Source organism: Phocoena phocoena, chromosome 13 (genome assembly GCF_963924675.1).
Source record: "Phocoena phocoena chromosome 13, mPhoPho1.1, whole genome shotgun sequence".
NCBI classification, from domain to species: domain Eukaryota; kingdom Metazoa; phylum Chordata; class Mammalia; order Artiodactyla; family Phocoenidae; genus Phocoena; species Phocoena phocoena.
Window position 1 is genome coordinate 84,370,823 of NC_089231.1, and position 17,708 is coordinate 84,388,530.

Sequence of the window (17,708 nt, forward strand, 5' to 3'; positions counted from 1 at the left end):
CCAAATACCCACCGTTTAGAAGGACACCAGTCATATTGGATTAGGACCTACCTTAATGACTTCATTTTAACTTGATTACTTCTGTAAAGACCCTATTTCCAAGGATAGATGAGTCTGATGCTCAGAAGGGCCTCGGGTGGAGATGTCAATTTCAGAGTCACTGGCCTGTAGTTTGTAAAACCTTGGGGATGGATGCAGTCATCCCGGGGGAGAGTGTGAGAAGCAAAGCGAGTCCAGGACTGAATTCAAAGAGGAAGAATGAACCAGAGCAAGAGAACGCAGAGGAGAGCCAGGAGCAAGTTCCTCTTTATATCTTGTCGTCCACACGGCTGTGATTTATCACAGCAACAGGGCACACAGCACGATCGGCAAGGGGAAAGGCACGTGGGGTAAAGTCTGGGGGAACCAGGCACAGGCTTCCAGAGCCCCCTCCCTGGGGTGTCGCACAGGATACACTCAGTCCCCCAGCGAGGAGTTGTGACAACACGTGTGAAGTATCCTCAACCAGGGACACCCAGTAGAGACTCGGCACTCGGGCTGTTCTCTGGCGGCTGGTCAGGTCGGCGCCTTCTGCCTAGCACGTACCGAATTCCAGATTTCCAGGGGGGAAGCAGGTGGTCAGCATAAACCGCAGTTTGTGCAAACAGCTTGGGCGTGGTAAGCCCCTCTGATGGGTGAATGGTGGTCGGAACCCTCGTGGAGTCTACGTTCCCAGGAGCCAGCCAAAGGCCAACACGGTAAGCAGGCTTCTGTCAGGGGAGCAGCCTCGGACCTGCTGTGTCAGCTCTTTTCTCAGGGAACCCATCTGATATTTAATAAAAATGTTTTGTACTAATTTGAAACGGTACAAATAGTGAACAACAACAAAAAAGAAAAAACCCAACAGAAACCCCAAAGCCCAGCGAGCCACAATCTGGCTGTTTCTCGTCCTCAGGGGGCTCGTCTCCCCTGCCCGTCTCCATGGGTTTAGTTATTCCATAACTCTCATCAGGTCTAAACCTTGGAGCGTGTCGACTCTTAGCCTCTCCCCCATTTGCGAATGCTTTTCTGTCTCTAAAGCCTGTCCCTTCCCTTGTGTCCCCTTTACCATCTAAGCCAGACCCTCGTCGTGTCTGACCTTGACTTTTTGCAGACATCTCCGTATCGCCCTTCCTCCTAAGATACCACTCTCCGCACATTGCACTTGTGTTTTCTTTGCTCCGGGTCTCCGTGGACTGACTTCTCCTGTCTCTGCAGCCTGGCCGCCTTTCTCTTCTCATTCTCCAGGTGTACTCTTTGCATCCTGCCTCTGCATCTTGCCCATGCTTGGTACACTCTCTCTCTCCATCTCTTTATCAGCCTTCATGGCTGCAAGTGGCAGGAGCTCGACCCAAACAAGCTTACGTAAAATTAGGGAGAAATGAAGGAGGTGGTATTGATTCTTGGAACTGAAAAAGTCCAGGTTGGATTCAGGTGCTCAAATGATGTCATCAGGAACTGGTCTCTCCCTCGCTCTTGGCTTTACTGTTTTTCTTTTATTTGCATTCTTGGGTCTTTCCAAAGTAGTTTTTAAGAAATGGCACTAGAAGCTGCAGACTTGCATCCTCCTTTCTTAGTCCAGTGAATGAGGGTTTCTCTTTCCCAGGAGTTGTGGCCCAAGTGCCTGGCGGGGCTCTCATTGGCTGGCTCAGATCACATGCCCATCCCTGAGCCAATGACTTTGGCCAGGGTCATGCAGGGTTCTGATTGGTCAGGCCTGGGATAGTGTCATGACTACCCAAAACCACATCCAGACTTAGAATGGATGAGAAGTGATTCTCCAAAGGAAAAGAGAGACCTATGACAAGAAAGGGGGGGAATGCATGGGGGCTGGGGGCGAAAACAACAGAACTCCACTTTCAAGTCCAGCATCAAGGAAACTTTCCCCCCCAGTTTTAGCTCTAGTGTCTTGCAGGGTCACCCTCCTCCAAGAAGCCTCTCAACCGTGCCAGTTTCCTGTCTCCTGAATGCCTGGGGCACCTACTGTCTACGCTATTGATGTGGTATTTAGCACACGTGTCCTTGGGTTGGCAGCGGACTTTTCATACATGGGTCACAAACTTGTAATCCGGGATGTAATTGTCAGCCCTGTTCTCTATCTGTAAACCCCACTGCAGGGCTCGGGGTGTATTTTCTATGAAGACTGAGTAGGGTCCGGTGGGTCCATTTAATAGTACCCCAAAGGATCGAGGGCAAATAGCTCTGAAGCTCTTATGCTTTGCTGCAGAATGAAGGCTTTGCCTCTCCTCCTTGGCACTGATGACATTAGGGGTGGGATCATTCTTTGTGGTGGAGGCTGTCCTGGGTATTATGGGATGTTTAGTAGCATCCCTGGCCTCCAGATGCCATTAGTACCGCCCCCCACGACACACACACACAGCAACACACACACACACACACACACACACACACACACACACGTTGGGACAACCAAAAATGCCTTCAGACATCGCCAAATGTCCCTTGGGAAGGGCAAAGTTGTCCCCAGTTGAGAACCCCTGCTCTGATGCTCACGATAACCCGCCCAGGTAAGCAGGAGGCATTTGTTATTTCCGTTTCACAGATGAGGTGACTGAGGCTCAAAGGGATTTACACACACGGCGAGTGAGCCTTGTGTCTCAGAGTTGGGACCCAAGCCCTGCGCTCTGGACTCGGCATCCACTGCCCTTTTGTGACGCAGTGCTTCTTGCCATTTCAGTGCGCGAGAGATAATAACCCTGGAACTTAAACAAAATCCTGGCCTTTGTTTTCTAGGAATCGTGCCCACGCTTTTCCCAGAAGAGGAGAAGGAGTCTATCCTCAGTCAGATTGGACAAGAGGCTTTGGAGCAAGGGATGGGCCCGGCCAAGGAGTCCACGTGGCAATACTTCGTGAACAAGAGTGCGGATAACCTGCACATCGTCCTGGGCATGTCGCCGGTGGGGGACACCCTGAGGACCCGCTGCAGAAATTTCCCAGGTGCCCTTGAGCAGAGCTTGCAAATCCATTTTCCCCCTTCAGCAGGGCACGTGCCTTAGGGAGGGAATGACATATGAGGTTCCACCAGCAAAGCGACCCATGCCATGGTCATTAGGTTGAAATGTGGGCCCTGCCATGTCGGATGAGCCCCGAGCGGCCCCTCACATCTGCCAACAGGCTCTTGTGTTGCCGCTGGATGGCTGTTATCCTTCTGACACGAGGAAATGCTCACGGTCTCAGGTGCAAGGCCCATAGCTCTCCGCGCCCTTCCATCAGGGAAAATTCTGGCAGCCTCATGGAAGGTGCAGTACCTGCCCCTAGAGCAGAGGGAGGCCGTTTTGCTCCCCCAGGGGACATTTGTCAATGCCCGGAGACATTTTTGGTTGTCACAACTCTGGTGGGGGGTGGCCACGTATCCAACTGGTATCTAGTTGATAGAGGCCAGGGCGCTGCCAAACATCCCACAGTGCACAGACAGCCCCACCAGACGGGATTATCCGGCCAAGTGTCGATAGTGCCGAGGTTGAGAAACCCTGCTTTTGGTCATTATTTTTGTTTATTTACTTATTTTTAAAAATTTTTGGCCGGGCTGCGCAGCATGCGGGATCTTAGTTCCCCGACCCGGGGTCGAGCCCGCGCCCCCTGCATTGGAAGCGCAGAGTTCTAACCACTGGACTGCCAGGGAAGTCCCTTGATCATTATTTTTGGACCCGCCCAGCTCATTCACCAATGTGTTGGGTACCAAAGACGGTACCCGTGTTCTCGAGCATCGCGGAGCATCTCGAGCTATCATCTCTTTTGTTTCCCTTTCTTTTCAAGGTCTAGTAAATAACACTGGTATCGACTGGTTCACGCCCTGGCCTTCCCAGGCTCTGCACGCAGTGGCTAAGTCATTTTTAGGTAAGTGACAGCTAATGTGGGGACCATGTTAACAGTATAACAAAGCAATTTGTTATCCTCTTTCTGACTCTGAATTTTGGTCCAGTAGATTCTGTCACCATTAACCCCCATGGCCGTGAATGGTGTTTTAGTTTGTTAGCGTGTTTTGATTTATATTTTGTTTCAGTCCAAAGAGATTTCGGGGGATTTACAAGGACAACGTGGGATAAAAATTGATTAGGTATCGTCCAAAGTAGGGGTCAGCAAACCCTGGCCTGAAGGCCAAATTCAGCCCACCACTTGTCTTGGTAAATGCAGTTTTATTGGAACACACGTAATAAACACACTGTCTATGGCTGCTTTTATGCTACAACCACAAAGCTGAGTAATTGCCACAGAGACTCTACGGCCCACACAGCCTAAATATTTACTGTTTGGCTCTTTACAGAAAAAGTGTGCTGACCCCTGACCCCAAGGATGCCTGAAGGACCTTTCGGTAAACTGATTATCCATCAGTGTTGATTTTGCTCTACAGTTTCCAAGCCCTGAGGCCTTGATTATTAATTTTAATCTTCAAAATAAGAAAGCAAGTCAGTTTATCCTCAAGGAAAAACTTTTTATCTGGACCTAACTTGAGCAGATTTATGACACTGGGTGACCTTGTAAATAGCATCAGCCTTATAAATATGTATTCAATAAATAAATAACTAGTCCCACTTGGTAGGCAGATTGCACTCTTTTGGCGAAGGGGGCTAAGAGAATGACTCTTTCCTGATGATATAGCTCAGGGATCAGCAAACTTTTTCTGTAAATGACCGGATGATAAACATTTTCAGCTTTGCAGGTCATATGGTCTCTGTTGCAACTACTCAATTCCACCATCGCATCAGGAAAGCAGCCCTAGACGATATGTAAATGAATGGGCGTGGTTGTGTGCCAATAAAACTTTATTTACAAAAACAGGTGGTAGGCTGGATTTGTCCTGCAGGCTGTAGGTTTACCCATAAGTATGGATATTTGTGAGGCAAAGCTTTTCATGCATGCTGTTAAATTGGCCCATGGCTGTGGTTTGCTAATCCCTGGTATAATTCAAGGTCAAATATGCAGAATCTGGATGAATGCATGCTTTTGGTCATACTTCCTTCCTTCTTTTTCTGCTTTGAGGTGAAAGTACTTTGCAATCTGTGAGATAATCCAAGTGATGTGGTTTTGGCACCGGGAGTGATTAATAATTCTTTCAGCAGACTTACAGGAACACCTACCTTGTGCCCAGTACGTGCTGGGTACAGGGGATACAGCAGGGACACTGAGCAAATTTCTCTCCTGGAATCTCAAGTCCCTCCTACTACACTGCCTTAGCCTTCCTACCAGTAGGGACAGAGAATTGGCTTTCTGTGTTCTTAGAGAAATTGCCAGCCTTTTGAGTGTGGATCAGTATTATGGTCCAGAAAAGCCACTGACAAGTGATAACTGCTCTTTTCTATTAAAACATTTTTATATCGTATTTTATTGTGGTAACATGTATATAATATAAAATTTGCCATTTTAACCGTTTTTAAGCATTTTAAGTGTGCTCTGTTACACTAATTACATTCACCATGTTGTGCAACTTCTACCACCATCCATCTCCATCTTTAAAACTGGAACTCTGTCCCCACTGAACACTCACTGCTTGTCCTCCCAGACCTGCCCCCAACCCCTGGTAGCCTCTAATATACTTTCTGTCTCTACGAATTTGCCAACTCTAGATATTTCACGTAAGTCAAATCATGAAACATTTGTCCTTTTGTGTCTAGCTTCTTTTACTTAGCGTGTTTTCCAGGTTTATTCATGTTGTGGCGTGTGTCAGAATTTCCTTCTTGTTCGAGGCTGAATACTATTCCATTTATGGACAGGCCATATTTTGTTTATCCATCCCTCTGTTGACGGACACTTGGACATGGTTCCCACTTTTGGCTACTGTGAATAGTGCCGCTATGAACATTGGCGTCCAAGAATCTCCTTGTGTCCATTTTTCAGTTCTTTTGGGTACAAACTTAGGAGTGGAATTGTTGGGTCACATGGGAATTCCATGTTTAACTTTTTGAGGAACTGCTCCTTTCCTTTCTTTATGAGCCACCCTTTTCCATTCCTTCCTCTTCAGGGGCTAATCTGCTGATCCCAGTAGAAAATATGGAAGATCTGGTAGAACACGTTGTTTTGGTCCACGAATCCGTGGGTGAATTCAGTAAACAGTTTCTGCAGAAACTGAGACGCAGCAACTACGTAACTCCCAAGAACTACCTGGATTTTATTAACACGTATTCGAAATTACTGGATGAGAAAACTCAGTATAATATAGGTAAGACTTGGGAATGGGAGGGTTAACAGGAATTGTTATTACTTACGAATAAAGATCCAACAGCTGATCTTTTCCTTAAGCGGACATTTCTTAGCAAGACCGGGCACACTCAGGATTGAGGCAAAGCAAAGCACATTTTGGATTTTGCATTTCAGAGTGATTCGTCTGTGTGGGCAGGACCCCGGCATGCTTTTATTTTTGTTTTTCTGTGCTGGGCCATGCACTTTCTTAGCTCTAAATGTTCATTGCATTAGAGATACTATTTGATGAGAGCAACGTGCCCTGCTGGAAAATGTTTTTTTAAAATGCTGTGGCTCTGGTTGTTGGCCAAACAAATGGTTATTTTCAGAAATACGTTCATTTTGGAAGATGCCATCCCCAAACGGCAATGGAGGTACTGATAGATGCTTGACGTCTCATGAAAATGTTTTTTTTTTTTTCCGGTGAGCCCAACTTGGACGAATCGCACTGGAACGCTTGTCTGGGTGTGTTGGGAACAGCGCCCCCTGGAGGGTGAATACCTGTGTTCCCTTTCCTCAGCTCAGTGCAAGCGTCTGGAGGGGGGGCTGGACAAGCTGAAGGAGGCCACCACCCAGCTGGACGAGCTGAACCAGAAGCTGGCCGAGCAGAAGATTGTGCTGGCGGAGAAGTCAGCTGCCTGCGAGGCCCTGCTGGGGGAGATCGCCACCAATACAGCCATAGGTGAGTGCGGGTCCAACTCTGGGGGTCGGGACACCCCCCGCCCCACCCCGCCCAAAAAAAACCCCAAACAGGACAGGGCTCCACTGGGGGACATCCCTGGGAAGCCACTTGTAGGAACTGGCATCTTTTGACCCTCGCATTGCTATTGTTTCTGAGTTAGCATCAAGCCCCCTATAATAGGCACGAAGACGTTACCATATGCAGGACCCACAGCTGGTAGCTTGAGGATTTGCCAGGATGTGGAAAAGTCATCTCTTTACCCTCAATGAGCTAGTGAACTGGGTCGGTTTAAATGACCTCGGCCTGAGCATCACTCACCTGGGGCTTTCTTGGTTCTAATGTGAGCCTGTTTCCGGGTTCTTTCTCGGGCCCCTCGCCTGATCTTCCTGGCCTGGCGGCTGCTCTTGATCTGGTTCCCTCCTGCTCTAAGAAATCGGCTTTCTTTTTATTTATTTATTTGTCTGTGCCGGGTCTTAGTTGCGGCCCACGGGATCTTTGTTGCGGCATGCGGGATCTTTTTTTTTTTTTTAGTTGTGGCACGCATGCGGGATCTAGTTCCCTGACCAGGGCTCGAACCCAGGCCCCCTGCATTGGGAGTGCAGAGTCTTAACCACTGGACCGCCAGGGAATTCCTGGAACTGGCTTACTTTACACGACTCTCACACAGGACAGCTCCTAAGCTGCAGCTCTGCCACGACTCCTAACCCTCCTTCTCCCTGGGTCTTGGGACTCCCGTTTCTGTCGTCTCTCAGAATCCTGTGTTCTGATGCGTGTCCTCCTCGGCTCATCCTCGGATTTCTGCAGAAGCCACTCAACCTCCCTGCCTCTGGGTATTCTCTTCCTAGCCCACGTTTGTGTCGCTTCTGCGTATGACCTCGGTTCAGTTCAGTTCCAGCCGTATCGTGTCAGGCCCTATCCACAGGACCCACTTTTCATTACTCTGGTCACAGCACCCCAACTTGGCTTTGGCACCCTGTCTGCTCTTGACCCGCAGTCTGGGTTGCCGGGTTGGGCTTGTTCCAGCCCTGGCTGGATCAATTAGACGTTCTCCTGCAGTTCACATTTTGAATCAGCCAACCTGAAGCTTGCTCGTGGACTTGTGAGGATGAGTCCCGAGAGAACGCCCCATCAGGGAGAGACTGCTGAATTCAGCGTACGTTTATTGAATACCTACTGTGTTCTTTTCCTGGGGCTGCCATAACAAAGCACCGCAAACTGGGTGGCTTAAAACAACAGGCGTTTATTTATTCTCTCACGGTTCTGGAGGACAGAAGTCTGAAATGAAGGTCTTGGCGGGGCCCTGCTCCTTCCAAAGGCTCTAGAGGAGGACCCTTCCTGGCCTCTCCCAGCTTCTGGTGGTGGCCCGCAATCCTGGGCGCTCCTTGGCTGGTAGACGCATCCCTCCCATCTCTGCCCCTCCATTGTCACGTGACCTTTCCCCCTCTGTGTCTTCACATGGCCTTCTTATAAGGACACAGTCATTGGATTTAGGACCTACCCTAACCCAGTACGACCTCGTGTTAACTAATTACATCTACAAAGACTCTCTTTCCAAATAAGGTGACTTTCTGAGGTTCTGGGTGGCCATGAATTTTGAGGGGGACACTATTCGAGCCTGTACACCTACTGTGGGCCAAGCTTTGTTCTGAACGCTGGGGTCACAGCCGTCGGGGCGATGCTTACGTTTCTAGTGCGTGGGGCCGATCAACAAGCCGGTGATGAGATGAAATTTCAGATTGTGCTTTAGTGTCATGAAGCAAACGAACAGAGTGGCGAGACCGAGAGTGACCTCAGGGGAGGGTGGCTTTTGAGCTGGGCTGAATGGGTGTAGGAAAAGCTGATGAAGAACCAGAGAGACGTCTGTGAGCCAGAAAAACAGGGCGGGCAGCTCGGATGTCCTCAGCTGACACTGGCCAGGCAGAGCTGGAGGCTGTCTTGTGGGATGGAGTGGGGCGGGGGGAGGGGGACACAGTCGAGGAGGGTCCGAGTCGCAGCAGCTGTCCCTGTGTTGGGGACCCCAGGCGCCGTGAGGACATCTGTCCCAGTGGGAACGCCCAAGGCCGCCATATTGGCCGAAGCTCATTCAGCCCCCTCCGCCCCGCGCCCACCTTTGAGGGCTGCACTGCTTTGGCTCGGGAGCGGTGATCCGTCCTCCCCATGCCCCAGGGGCTTCACTGACCTCCCCCTCCCCCCCATAGCGGAGGAAAAGAAGAAGCTGGCGGAGGAAAAAGCCACGGAGATAGAGGAGCAAAACCAGATCATCGCGGTGGAGAAGGCTGAGGCCGAGGCGGCCCTGGCCGAGGTCATGCCCATCCTGGAGGCCGCCAAGCTGGAGCTGCAGAAACTGGACAAGTCGGACGTGACCGAGATCAGGTAACGGCTGGCCATCTCCCAGCGTGCTCGGCCACCAGGGTCACTCTTGACAGTAATTATGAGATAATCATGGCTGTTCGGCATTTCTGTGCCGGCCGCTGTGCCCGGCACTTTCCGTGGTGGGGATTGTCATCGTCTTCATTCGCAGATGAGGGACGTGGAGCCCTGGGAGGTGAGCTGACTTGCCTCAGGCCTCCCAGCCAGTTGGTGCCATGGCCCACTGGCCTTGAACCCAGGCTGACTCACAGAAGGAGACTGGGTTCCGGAAGGGGCTGGTGGGAGAGCTGGAGCCTTGTAAGTCAGTCCTTTTTACGGGAAGGACAGAGGAGTGTCTGCCCTAGAAGAGGCAGGGCCCTGGATGCAGACAAGGTATGCCACCGGCTGAGTGGATGGGATGTGCCCTCATCCATTTCTAGCCAAATGCTGGCCTTTTACAGGTGGGGAGAGTAGTGTTTTTTGTTTGTTTTTGTTTTTTTGCCACACCGCGCGGCTGGCTTGTGGGATCTTAGTTCCCTGACCAGGGGTTAAACCTGGGCCCTGGCAGTGAAAGCGCTGAGCCCTAAGCACTGGACCGCCAGGGAAGTCCTGGGAGAGTGGGTCTTTACTGTGGCCCCAGACATTCTGCAAATCAGTCTGTAAAATGACTCCATCCCCCGCAGCCAGAGGGCCCATTTGCTGTCCAGAAGAGGGGTCTGGTGTGGAGCTTTCTCCCCTCCCCTCGCGGGGCGTGGTGCCCCCAGGGCACCGTTCGTGGATCTCGCTGGTAAGTTTAGCACCGTGAGGGAAGCCAGGAAGAAACGGTGTCCCGTCTGCCCCTTCCACCATCCCCCGCCCGTCATTGTGCTGCCAGGCCCCCCACGCGTGTCCCTGCATCAGGAGCCTCGGCTCTCTCCTCGCTCCCCGTCGCGGCCTCGTTTTCAGAAGGGGTTCCATCCTTCTGGTCCCGCAGTCAGGTCTCCTGTGAGAGAGACTCCTGTCTGCAGGCTGGAAGCTGCCCTGCGTTCTGCGTTCCTGGCGGGGTGGGGCTGCTTCTCGGAGCTCATCGCTTTTGCTAAGCGTTGCGCTCTGGCTGTTGGCTCATTTGTGGAACGTGTGGATTGAACAGAACGTTCAGCCAGTTCCAGGACAGGGGCCCTAGTAACTCCTGGGGGGTCGTCCGGAGCTGCTGCTGCTCTTAGCAAGAGGTCATGATTTCAGAGCTTCGCAGTGTGATCGCAGTGAAGGTATAAGGATGGGCGTTTTAAAACTGCAGTAGCATGCGCTGGGAGTTTAGACTGAGTTGTGGGAGAGACCCTCAACATGCACATTTCCAAGGGAAACATCCAACCACTGGTTATATAGATTTGGGGCACTACCCCCAGGTCAGCAGCATAAAAACATTCTGAGAGCAGAGAGTTGGGAAGGATTTTTGAGTATTTGTTTGGAAGGAGTATTTATCTAATCCAAGAGTGGATTTCCATGGGACCACATGGAGAGTTTGATATGTGTCCCCTGCAGTTAGATGGGGTGCCTGCATCACCCCCGAGAAAATGAAAGTGGCCTATGGCCCAAAAGGAATAATTTTTAAAATTGTAATTATTGGAACAGGTAATATGTTGATGCATGGCTTTGCTTCTTACTGGCTGTGTGACCTTCGACAAGTCACCTAACCTCTCTGTGCTGCAGTTTCCTTGTTTGTAAAATGTGGATGATAATAATGGTCCCCATGGCATCGGGGTTGTTACAAGGATCCAGTGAGCTGTTACGTAAAGAGCTCTCGGAACTGGGTTGAGCAGAGTCAGTGCCATGTAAACATTAGCTAGGGTCATGGTTCCAGCATCAAAATGATGTGCTATGAAAAGCCCCCTCTCACCTGTCCGCCACCCACCCGACAGGTAACTGTTGCCATTCATTTCTTACATATCCATTCAGACAGCTTTTGTACATGTTCAAGGCAACCAGATATACAAGTGTCTCTTCAGTTCCCGACGTTGGACTCTAAGGGTTGTAGACCAAGCGACACTTCCGTAGCCTTTCTTCTTTCCTTTTAAAATATAATTGGTAATATACTATACATATTTTTCTGCATCTTGGTGTTTTTACTTGAGACCTTGGAGATCTTTTGCATGTTGTTATATGAGAACTTCCTCAATATTTAAAAATAGCTCATCATAATCCATTGGATGGCTGTGCCATCATTTATTTAGTCCTCCTCAATTTATGAATTTTTAGCTTATTTCCAGTCTTTTGCCTTTACAAACAGTGTGGCAAAGAATAACCCTGCCTTACTTCACTCTGCACAAGTCCACTGGAAGGACACATTTTCAGAAGTGGAATTGCTGGTTTCCAAGGTGTGTGTGTTTATAACGTCAGTAGCTGTTGCCTAATGCCCACCCGTAGGTATGGAACGGCTTTACACTCCCACTGGCAATACATGCGAGCACCTGCTTTTCCATGGCCTTACCAACAGAGGGCGCTACTAAACACTTGGCTTTTTGCTTGTTTTATAGATGAAAAACGGTATTTGTGTAGTTGCAATGTGCGTTCCCCTTCTGATGAGTGAGGTTGGCCTTTTCTTCATATGTGCAGAATGTGTGTCGGAGTCCTGTGTATTTCATTTTCTGTGAACTGTTTGTGTGCTTTGCCCATTTATCGTTTGGATTGATGTTACTGTTGCTTTTTTTTTTCTTATCCATTTCTGTGGGCTTTTTATATAATGGGAGACTAGCTTTTATTCATGATGTGAGTTGCAAATAGTCTTCCCAGTTTGTCATCAGCCATTTGACTTTATTTAGGAGGTTTTTGTGCGTGCCTGTGTTTGCCGTGTATAAATTTTTAGTTTTACGTGGCAGATTTTAGTAATGTTTTATTTTGTGGCTTTCGCTATTACCTCATACTTAAAAGGCCTTGCAACTGGAAGATTGTAAAATAATTTCCCCATGGTTTCATCCTGTACTTTTATAGTTTAATACTTTTATAGTGTTTACATTTAAATCTTTGATCTCTTTGGGATTTTTCTTTGGGTTTAATGAGTTTGGATCCAGATGCGTACAATCTGGCTTTGTTTAGGCCACTGGCATGTTGAGAGCGATGAGCCAGCACTTAGGTCTTGACAATTTTATAATCCTTTAATTCTTCAAATAGCACTTCCTTTCTGTAATGCTCAATCCCCTTTGCAGAGATCATTAAGTGTTAAGGCAGAAAGATTAGGAGTAATGAAGATTAGCGTGGATATTTCTCTGGAGTACAAAAGGCTCCCTTTGTTACTGGCCTGCAGTTTTACTTTGCTTCCTTTCCTTCATTCGGTATCATTGGGTGCCTACCGCCCGCCCACCCTGTGCTGGCACTGGGGCTGAGAGGCAGTGGGCCAGGCAGGGGGTCTTCACCGCATGGAGCCAGCCCACGGTCTGGGGGAGGCACGGGTGTGCACATGGGAATCTCACGTGTACCGCAAAATTACCCAGGAGGAGGTCAGGAAGGGAGGGTCTTTGTTGCTATGACTGTGGATAATGGGGGAACCTGAACTAGTCTGGGGGGTGGGTAGTCAGGGAAGATGACCCCCAGGAAGTGACATTTAAACTGAGACGTGGGATGGAGGCTGGAGCGGAGCTGGAAGGAGCTTGACTCGGGGGGGGAAAAGCGGAGACAGTCAGAGGGTCTGGGGTAGAGCGAGGGGGTGGGGAGTGGGGCTTGTGATGGGTATTCTCCTCCAGGGAAGGCAACATGGCGTCACCTCTGTCTGTCTCTCTCTCCCTGAGTCTCTTTTCTTTTCATTTTAAAAATTATTTATTTATTTTGGCTGCGCTGGGTCTTAGCTGTGGCATGTGGACTCTTAGCTGTGGCATGTGGACTCTTAGCTGTGGCATGCGGACTCTTAGCTGTGGCATGCGGACTCTTAGTTGTGACGTGCAGGATCTAGTTCCCAGACCAAGGATCGGACCCGGGCCCCCTGCAGTGGGAGCACGGAGTCTTACCCACTGGATCACCAGGGAAGTCCCCCCCTGAGTTTCTTTTGTGATAGAAGAAAGGAATCTAATGAAACAGAAACGCTTTCATTTCTCAGACTTGTAACCTTACTTTTTCGAGCCCCTCGGTTATCTGGCACCACAACACGGTGTTCTGGATAAACGAGGTTCCTGGGCATGGTTTGTAAACTGATAACAGAGAACTCCACTCAAAGGCTTTGGGAGCTGAAAGGTTCCGGGTCCGCTTCCCCATTTGATAGATGGGAAAGCTGAGAACCCCGGAACGTTCCTAACTTTCCGGAGGGCTCAGGACGCCACCCCGAGGCTTTTTCTGACTTGTGTCTGAAAACATCTCACTGATGGTAGTCATCATCATCATCCCTCCTCCTCGGATTATTCAGAGAGCGTGGCCGGGGCCTGACCCTCAGCAGCCCCGAAGGGAGCCTTTTAAAACAGTTGGCAGCACTCCTGCTTTCGTAAGCGCCTAAGGCCGCATCATTGAACCTTTCCCTGGTGACTCAGGACCATTACTCTAACCATCGGGCTTTGTGCTGGAGTCATTGCCCGGGCTTGTCCCTAAGCTGTGTGGCTCCTCAGGCAGTGAGCGGGGGTCCCGGGGCCAGGAGGGGTCTGGGGGTTGCCGGGTTCAGAGCCTCCACACTGCTGTGCGGGTCAGGTCGTTCTCGCTCCGTGTCTCCCTCCCCCTCCCTCTGGGGCACTCTAGCCTCTCCCCAGGCGGCTCCCTGCCCTCCGGGGGCTCTTCCTTTCCTTTGCTTTTTCTTCATCGTCTTCTCCGCGGCTTTTATAGACTTTGCCCAGCCGCCGCTGGCAGCCAGCCGAGCGGGCCCACCGGGTACAGTCAGTGTGCGACTCGTTCCTTCTTGGGTCTTTACGCCGATGCAGCCTTCCCGTCTCCCGATCCTTTTGGGTTTCCAGTTCTCCGGAGGGTCGAGGGTGCTGGACATCCGGGTGTTGGAGCAGCAGAGTGATGGTCTAGCTTCATCAAAGACAGAGACAACAACTTGCAGAGCCTGAAGAACGCCAGGGTGCGGGATGGGCTATGTGGACACAGGCAGGCCATCCAAACACTTGGGCTCTGTTTCTTTATCTGCTAAGTGGAAAATAGGATGATGATGATAATGGCAATAATGACAGCGGCTACCACCTAGAGTCTGAGGAATCACCCCAGGGTGTCCTTAAAAACACGGATTCTCAGGCTCCACCCTGAGCTGCGGATTCAGGGGTGGCCTGGGTTTGCGTCGAATGACACCCTGCTGTGTTCCTGGTGCCCAGTCCGATTCCAGGAGCCTGATGGAGCACATGATAGATGAGACCCAGTCCCTGCCCTTGGAGAAGCCCACCCCCAGGGGCACGAGTCGGTGTTGAGATGTGGCTTCCATCGTTTCCACGCGGTATCGCATCCAAGAAACGGCTCACCAACTTTTCGGAACTCTCATTCAGGCCAGATCCTGGCCACATCCTGCGTCTGACCCGCGTGTGCATCCGTTTCTCCCCAGGTCGTTTGCTAAGCCCCCGAAGCAGGTGCAGACGGTCTGTGAATGCATCCTCATCATGAAGGGGTACAAAGAACTCAACTGGAAAACCGCCAAAGGCATGATGTCCGACCCCAACTTCCTGAGGTCTCTGATGGAGCTTGACTTTGATTCAGTTACCCAGAGCCAAGTTAAAAATATCAGAGGTGAGTGTAGACAGATGTAGGAACAGCCAGGCTGGTTGTCAGCCTGGCGGCTCAGTCTCTGGGGCCGGGAGGGAGAGTAAGGAGAGGGCTTGTCGCAGGCAGACCCGCCCATCGTGGTCGGATGGTGTTGCCGTGGCGTTGCCGATGGAAGAGGGGGAATGATCGTCCCCAGAGGAAGACAGCGGCAGGGAGGATGGTTGCTGGTTGGGCAGTGGCAGTGGATGCCCGCTGAATGTGTGGTTCAGCAACGGGTCCGGTTTTCCCTAGTAGGATACATGACTGTCTTATGGAGCCCGCCCTGCCTGGTCTTCTGTGCATCTTGTCTGATGGGCGTAGTGGTGCCAAGAACTGGTCTCGCGGGCAGAGGACTTGAATAGACATTTCTCCAAAAAAGATACACAAATTGCTAATAAGCATATGAAAATAGGCGTAAGATTAGTCACTAGGAAAACGCAGATCAGACTGCAGTGAGGTACCGTTCAGACCCACTAGGATGGTATAATTTAAACGAAACCACACAAAACTACAAGTGTCGGGGAGGATATGGAGAAGTTGCAACCCTCGTACGTTGTTTTCAGAAATGTAAAATGGTGTAAACTGGGAAACAGTTTGGCAGCTCCTCAGACAGTTAATCATAGAATTACCATGTGTCCCAACCACTCCACGCCTATGTATAGACCCCAAAGAGTAGAAAACAGGTATTCACACAAAAGCTTATACACAGATGTTCCTGACAGCACTGTTTACAATAGCCAAAGGGTGGAGACAACCCAAATATCTATCAGTGGATGAATGGATGAACAAGAGCAAACATATCCACACGTTGGAATATTCTTCAGTCATAAAAACGGACAAAGCGCTGCTGTGTGCGACAGCACAGACGAAGCTCAAAAGCCTGATGCTCAGTGAAAGAAGCCAGGCACAAAAGCTCACGCATTGTAATTCCATGTATATGAAGTGTCCGTAGGTAAATAGGTAAATCCACAGCGATGGGGAGCAGATTGGTGTTTGCCGGGGTTTGGGGAGGGGAAATGGGTTGCTACTGCGTAACAGCTCTGAAGTTCCCTTTTGAGATGATGAGAATGTCTTGGAGCTACATAGAGGTGAGGCCTGCAAAGTCTTGTGAATCTACTAAATGCCACTTTAACGTGCTTGTTGTTTATCATGTTTATTTAACATGTTTAATTATACACTTTAACGTGTTCATTTAATGTTATGTGAATTTTACCTCAATTTTTAAAAAATGGGTATTCGGGGAAGAAAACAAGAATTGGTCTAACCTTGACTTCCCTTGTGCCTTTTGCCAGTATGAAGTCTTCTGTAGGTCCTGGAGGGTGGGTGAGGAGGGGGGGCGGCACCACCCACCCCATGCCCCCATTTCAGTTACAGATGCCGGCGTTCCCCCTGAGCCTGGTTCCTGACCTGCCCCAGAGCTTAGCCAGTGAGAATGATGCTAGTCTTTTTCAAAGGCAATAAAAGTTCATTGTGTCACTGTTTATCACGGAGGTTTGTTCAGAGCTTGATCATCAATGCATTTTTTCAGCCACTTAAAAAAAAACAAAACAGGGGCTTCCCTGGTGGCGCAGTGGTTGAGAGTCCACCTGCCGATGCAGGGGACGCGGGTTCGTGCCCCAGTCCGGGAAGATCCCATGTGCCGCGGAGCAGCTGGGCCCGTGAGCCATGGCCGCTGAGCCTGTGCGTCCGGAGTCTGTGCTCCGCAATGGGAGAGGTCACAACAGTGAGAGGCCCGCGTACCGCAAAAAAAAAAAAAAAACCGAAGCTAATCAAAACACAAAGGATAACAGCAACTACAAAAACCCAAGGGACTCTCTTTACCCGATCGTTGGATGGGTTTCCATTTATGTAAAGTTACTCCCAGGGTGAGGGTGCAGGTGGAGGTGATGGTGCCCTGTAATGACTTATGAACCCCAGTTAGCTGCCAGCTCTGAGCCACCTTGGTGCCCAGTTGGGGGGTCCCCACTGATGCCCTGGGTCTCCGGGGGCTGCTGGGTGTCACATGGAAGTTCCTGTGTCATAGGATGTCCTGGGTGGCAGTAACATGTGCCCCTCAGTCACATCTTAAACATCCACTTACACAAAATTCATTCGGGGCTGGACCCACCTGTTGTCCCTGGGAGAGCTGTCCGGATCCCACTCACAGGCTTACCAAGGAGAAGGAACTAGTTACACTTACTTTGTTAGTAGGCAGTTTACTTCCCATTTTATTTTCCCAAGACGAAGCTCACCGCTCATCAAAATCATTGCGTCTTTGACCTTTAGGCCTCTTGAAGACCCTCAATACCACGACTGAGGAAATGGAAGCCGTGAGCAGGGCAGGCTTGGGGATGCTGAAATTTGTGGAAGCTGTGATGGGCTACTGTGACGTCTTTAGAGAAATCAAGCCCAAGAGAGAGAAGGTATTGCCCATCTGTAAGACCTGCACACTTCTGCCAAGAGATCGTTTTGGAGTCAGAATGAATGTGTCCACAGCTTTACTGGAGAAATTCTGGCAAGGTTCTGATTCTAAACTGCATAAACATTTTTTCCCCCAGTAAATGATAACCCTGAATTATAGCTCTAATTTAGATGTAATGTGAACCGACAGAACCAAAGTCTGAAAGATTTTTGAAGAAAAGAAGGTAAAATCATTCTCGAGGGCTAAAACAGAGTTTCTCACCCTGGGTGCTACTGACACTGTAGATTGGATCCTTCTTTTTGGGGAGGCCGTCCTGGACACTGCAGGGTGCCGAGCAGCCTCGCTGGCCTCCACCCACTGGGTGCCGTTGTCCCTTCC

General features: G+C 50.0%; 1 protein-coding gene across 2 annotated transcripts in view; it reads left to right on the top strand.

Annotated features, from left to right (window-relative positions):
- The window catches only part of DNAH10 (dynein axonemal heavy chain 10), a 148,279-nt gene that overhangs the window by 110,953 nt on the left and 19,618 nt on the right, over positions 1-17,708 (top strand). For both annotated transcript variants that reach the window (XM_065889273.1, XM_065889274.1), the window contains 7 exons: positions 2,773-2,976; positions 3,796-3,876; positions 5,999-6,196; positions 6,737-6,898; positions 9,097-9,271; positions 14,733-14,914; positions 17,195-17,331. In XM_065889273.1, the coding sequence (XP_065745345.1) occupies positions 2,773-2,976; positions 3,796-3,876; positions 5,999-6,196; positions 6,737-6,898; positions 9,097-9,271; positions 14,733-14,914; positions 17,195-17,331 (1,139 nt within the window). The remainder of the gene's footprint in view (positions 1-2,772; positions 2,977-3,795; positions 3,877-5,998; positions 6,197-6,736; positions 6,899-9,096; positions 9,272-14,732; positions 14,915-17,194; positions 17,332-17,708) is intronic.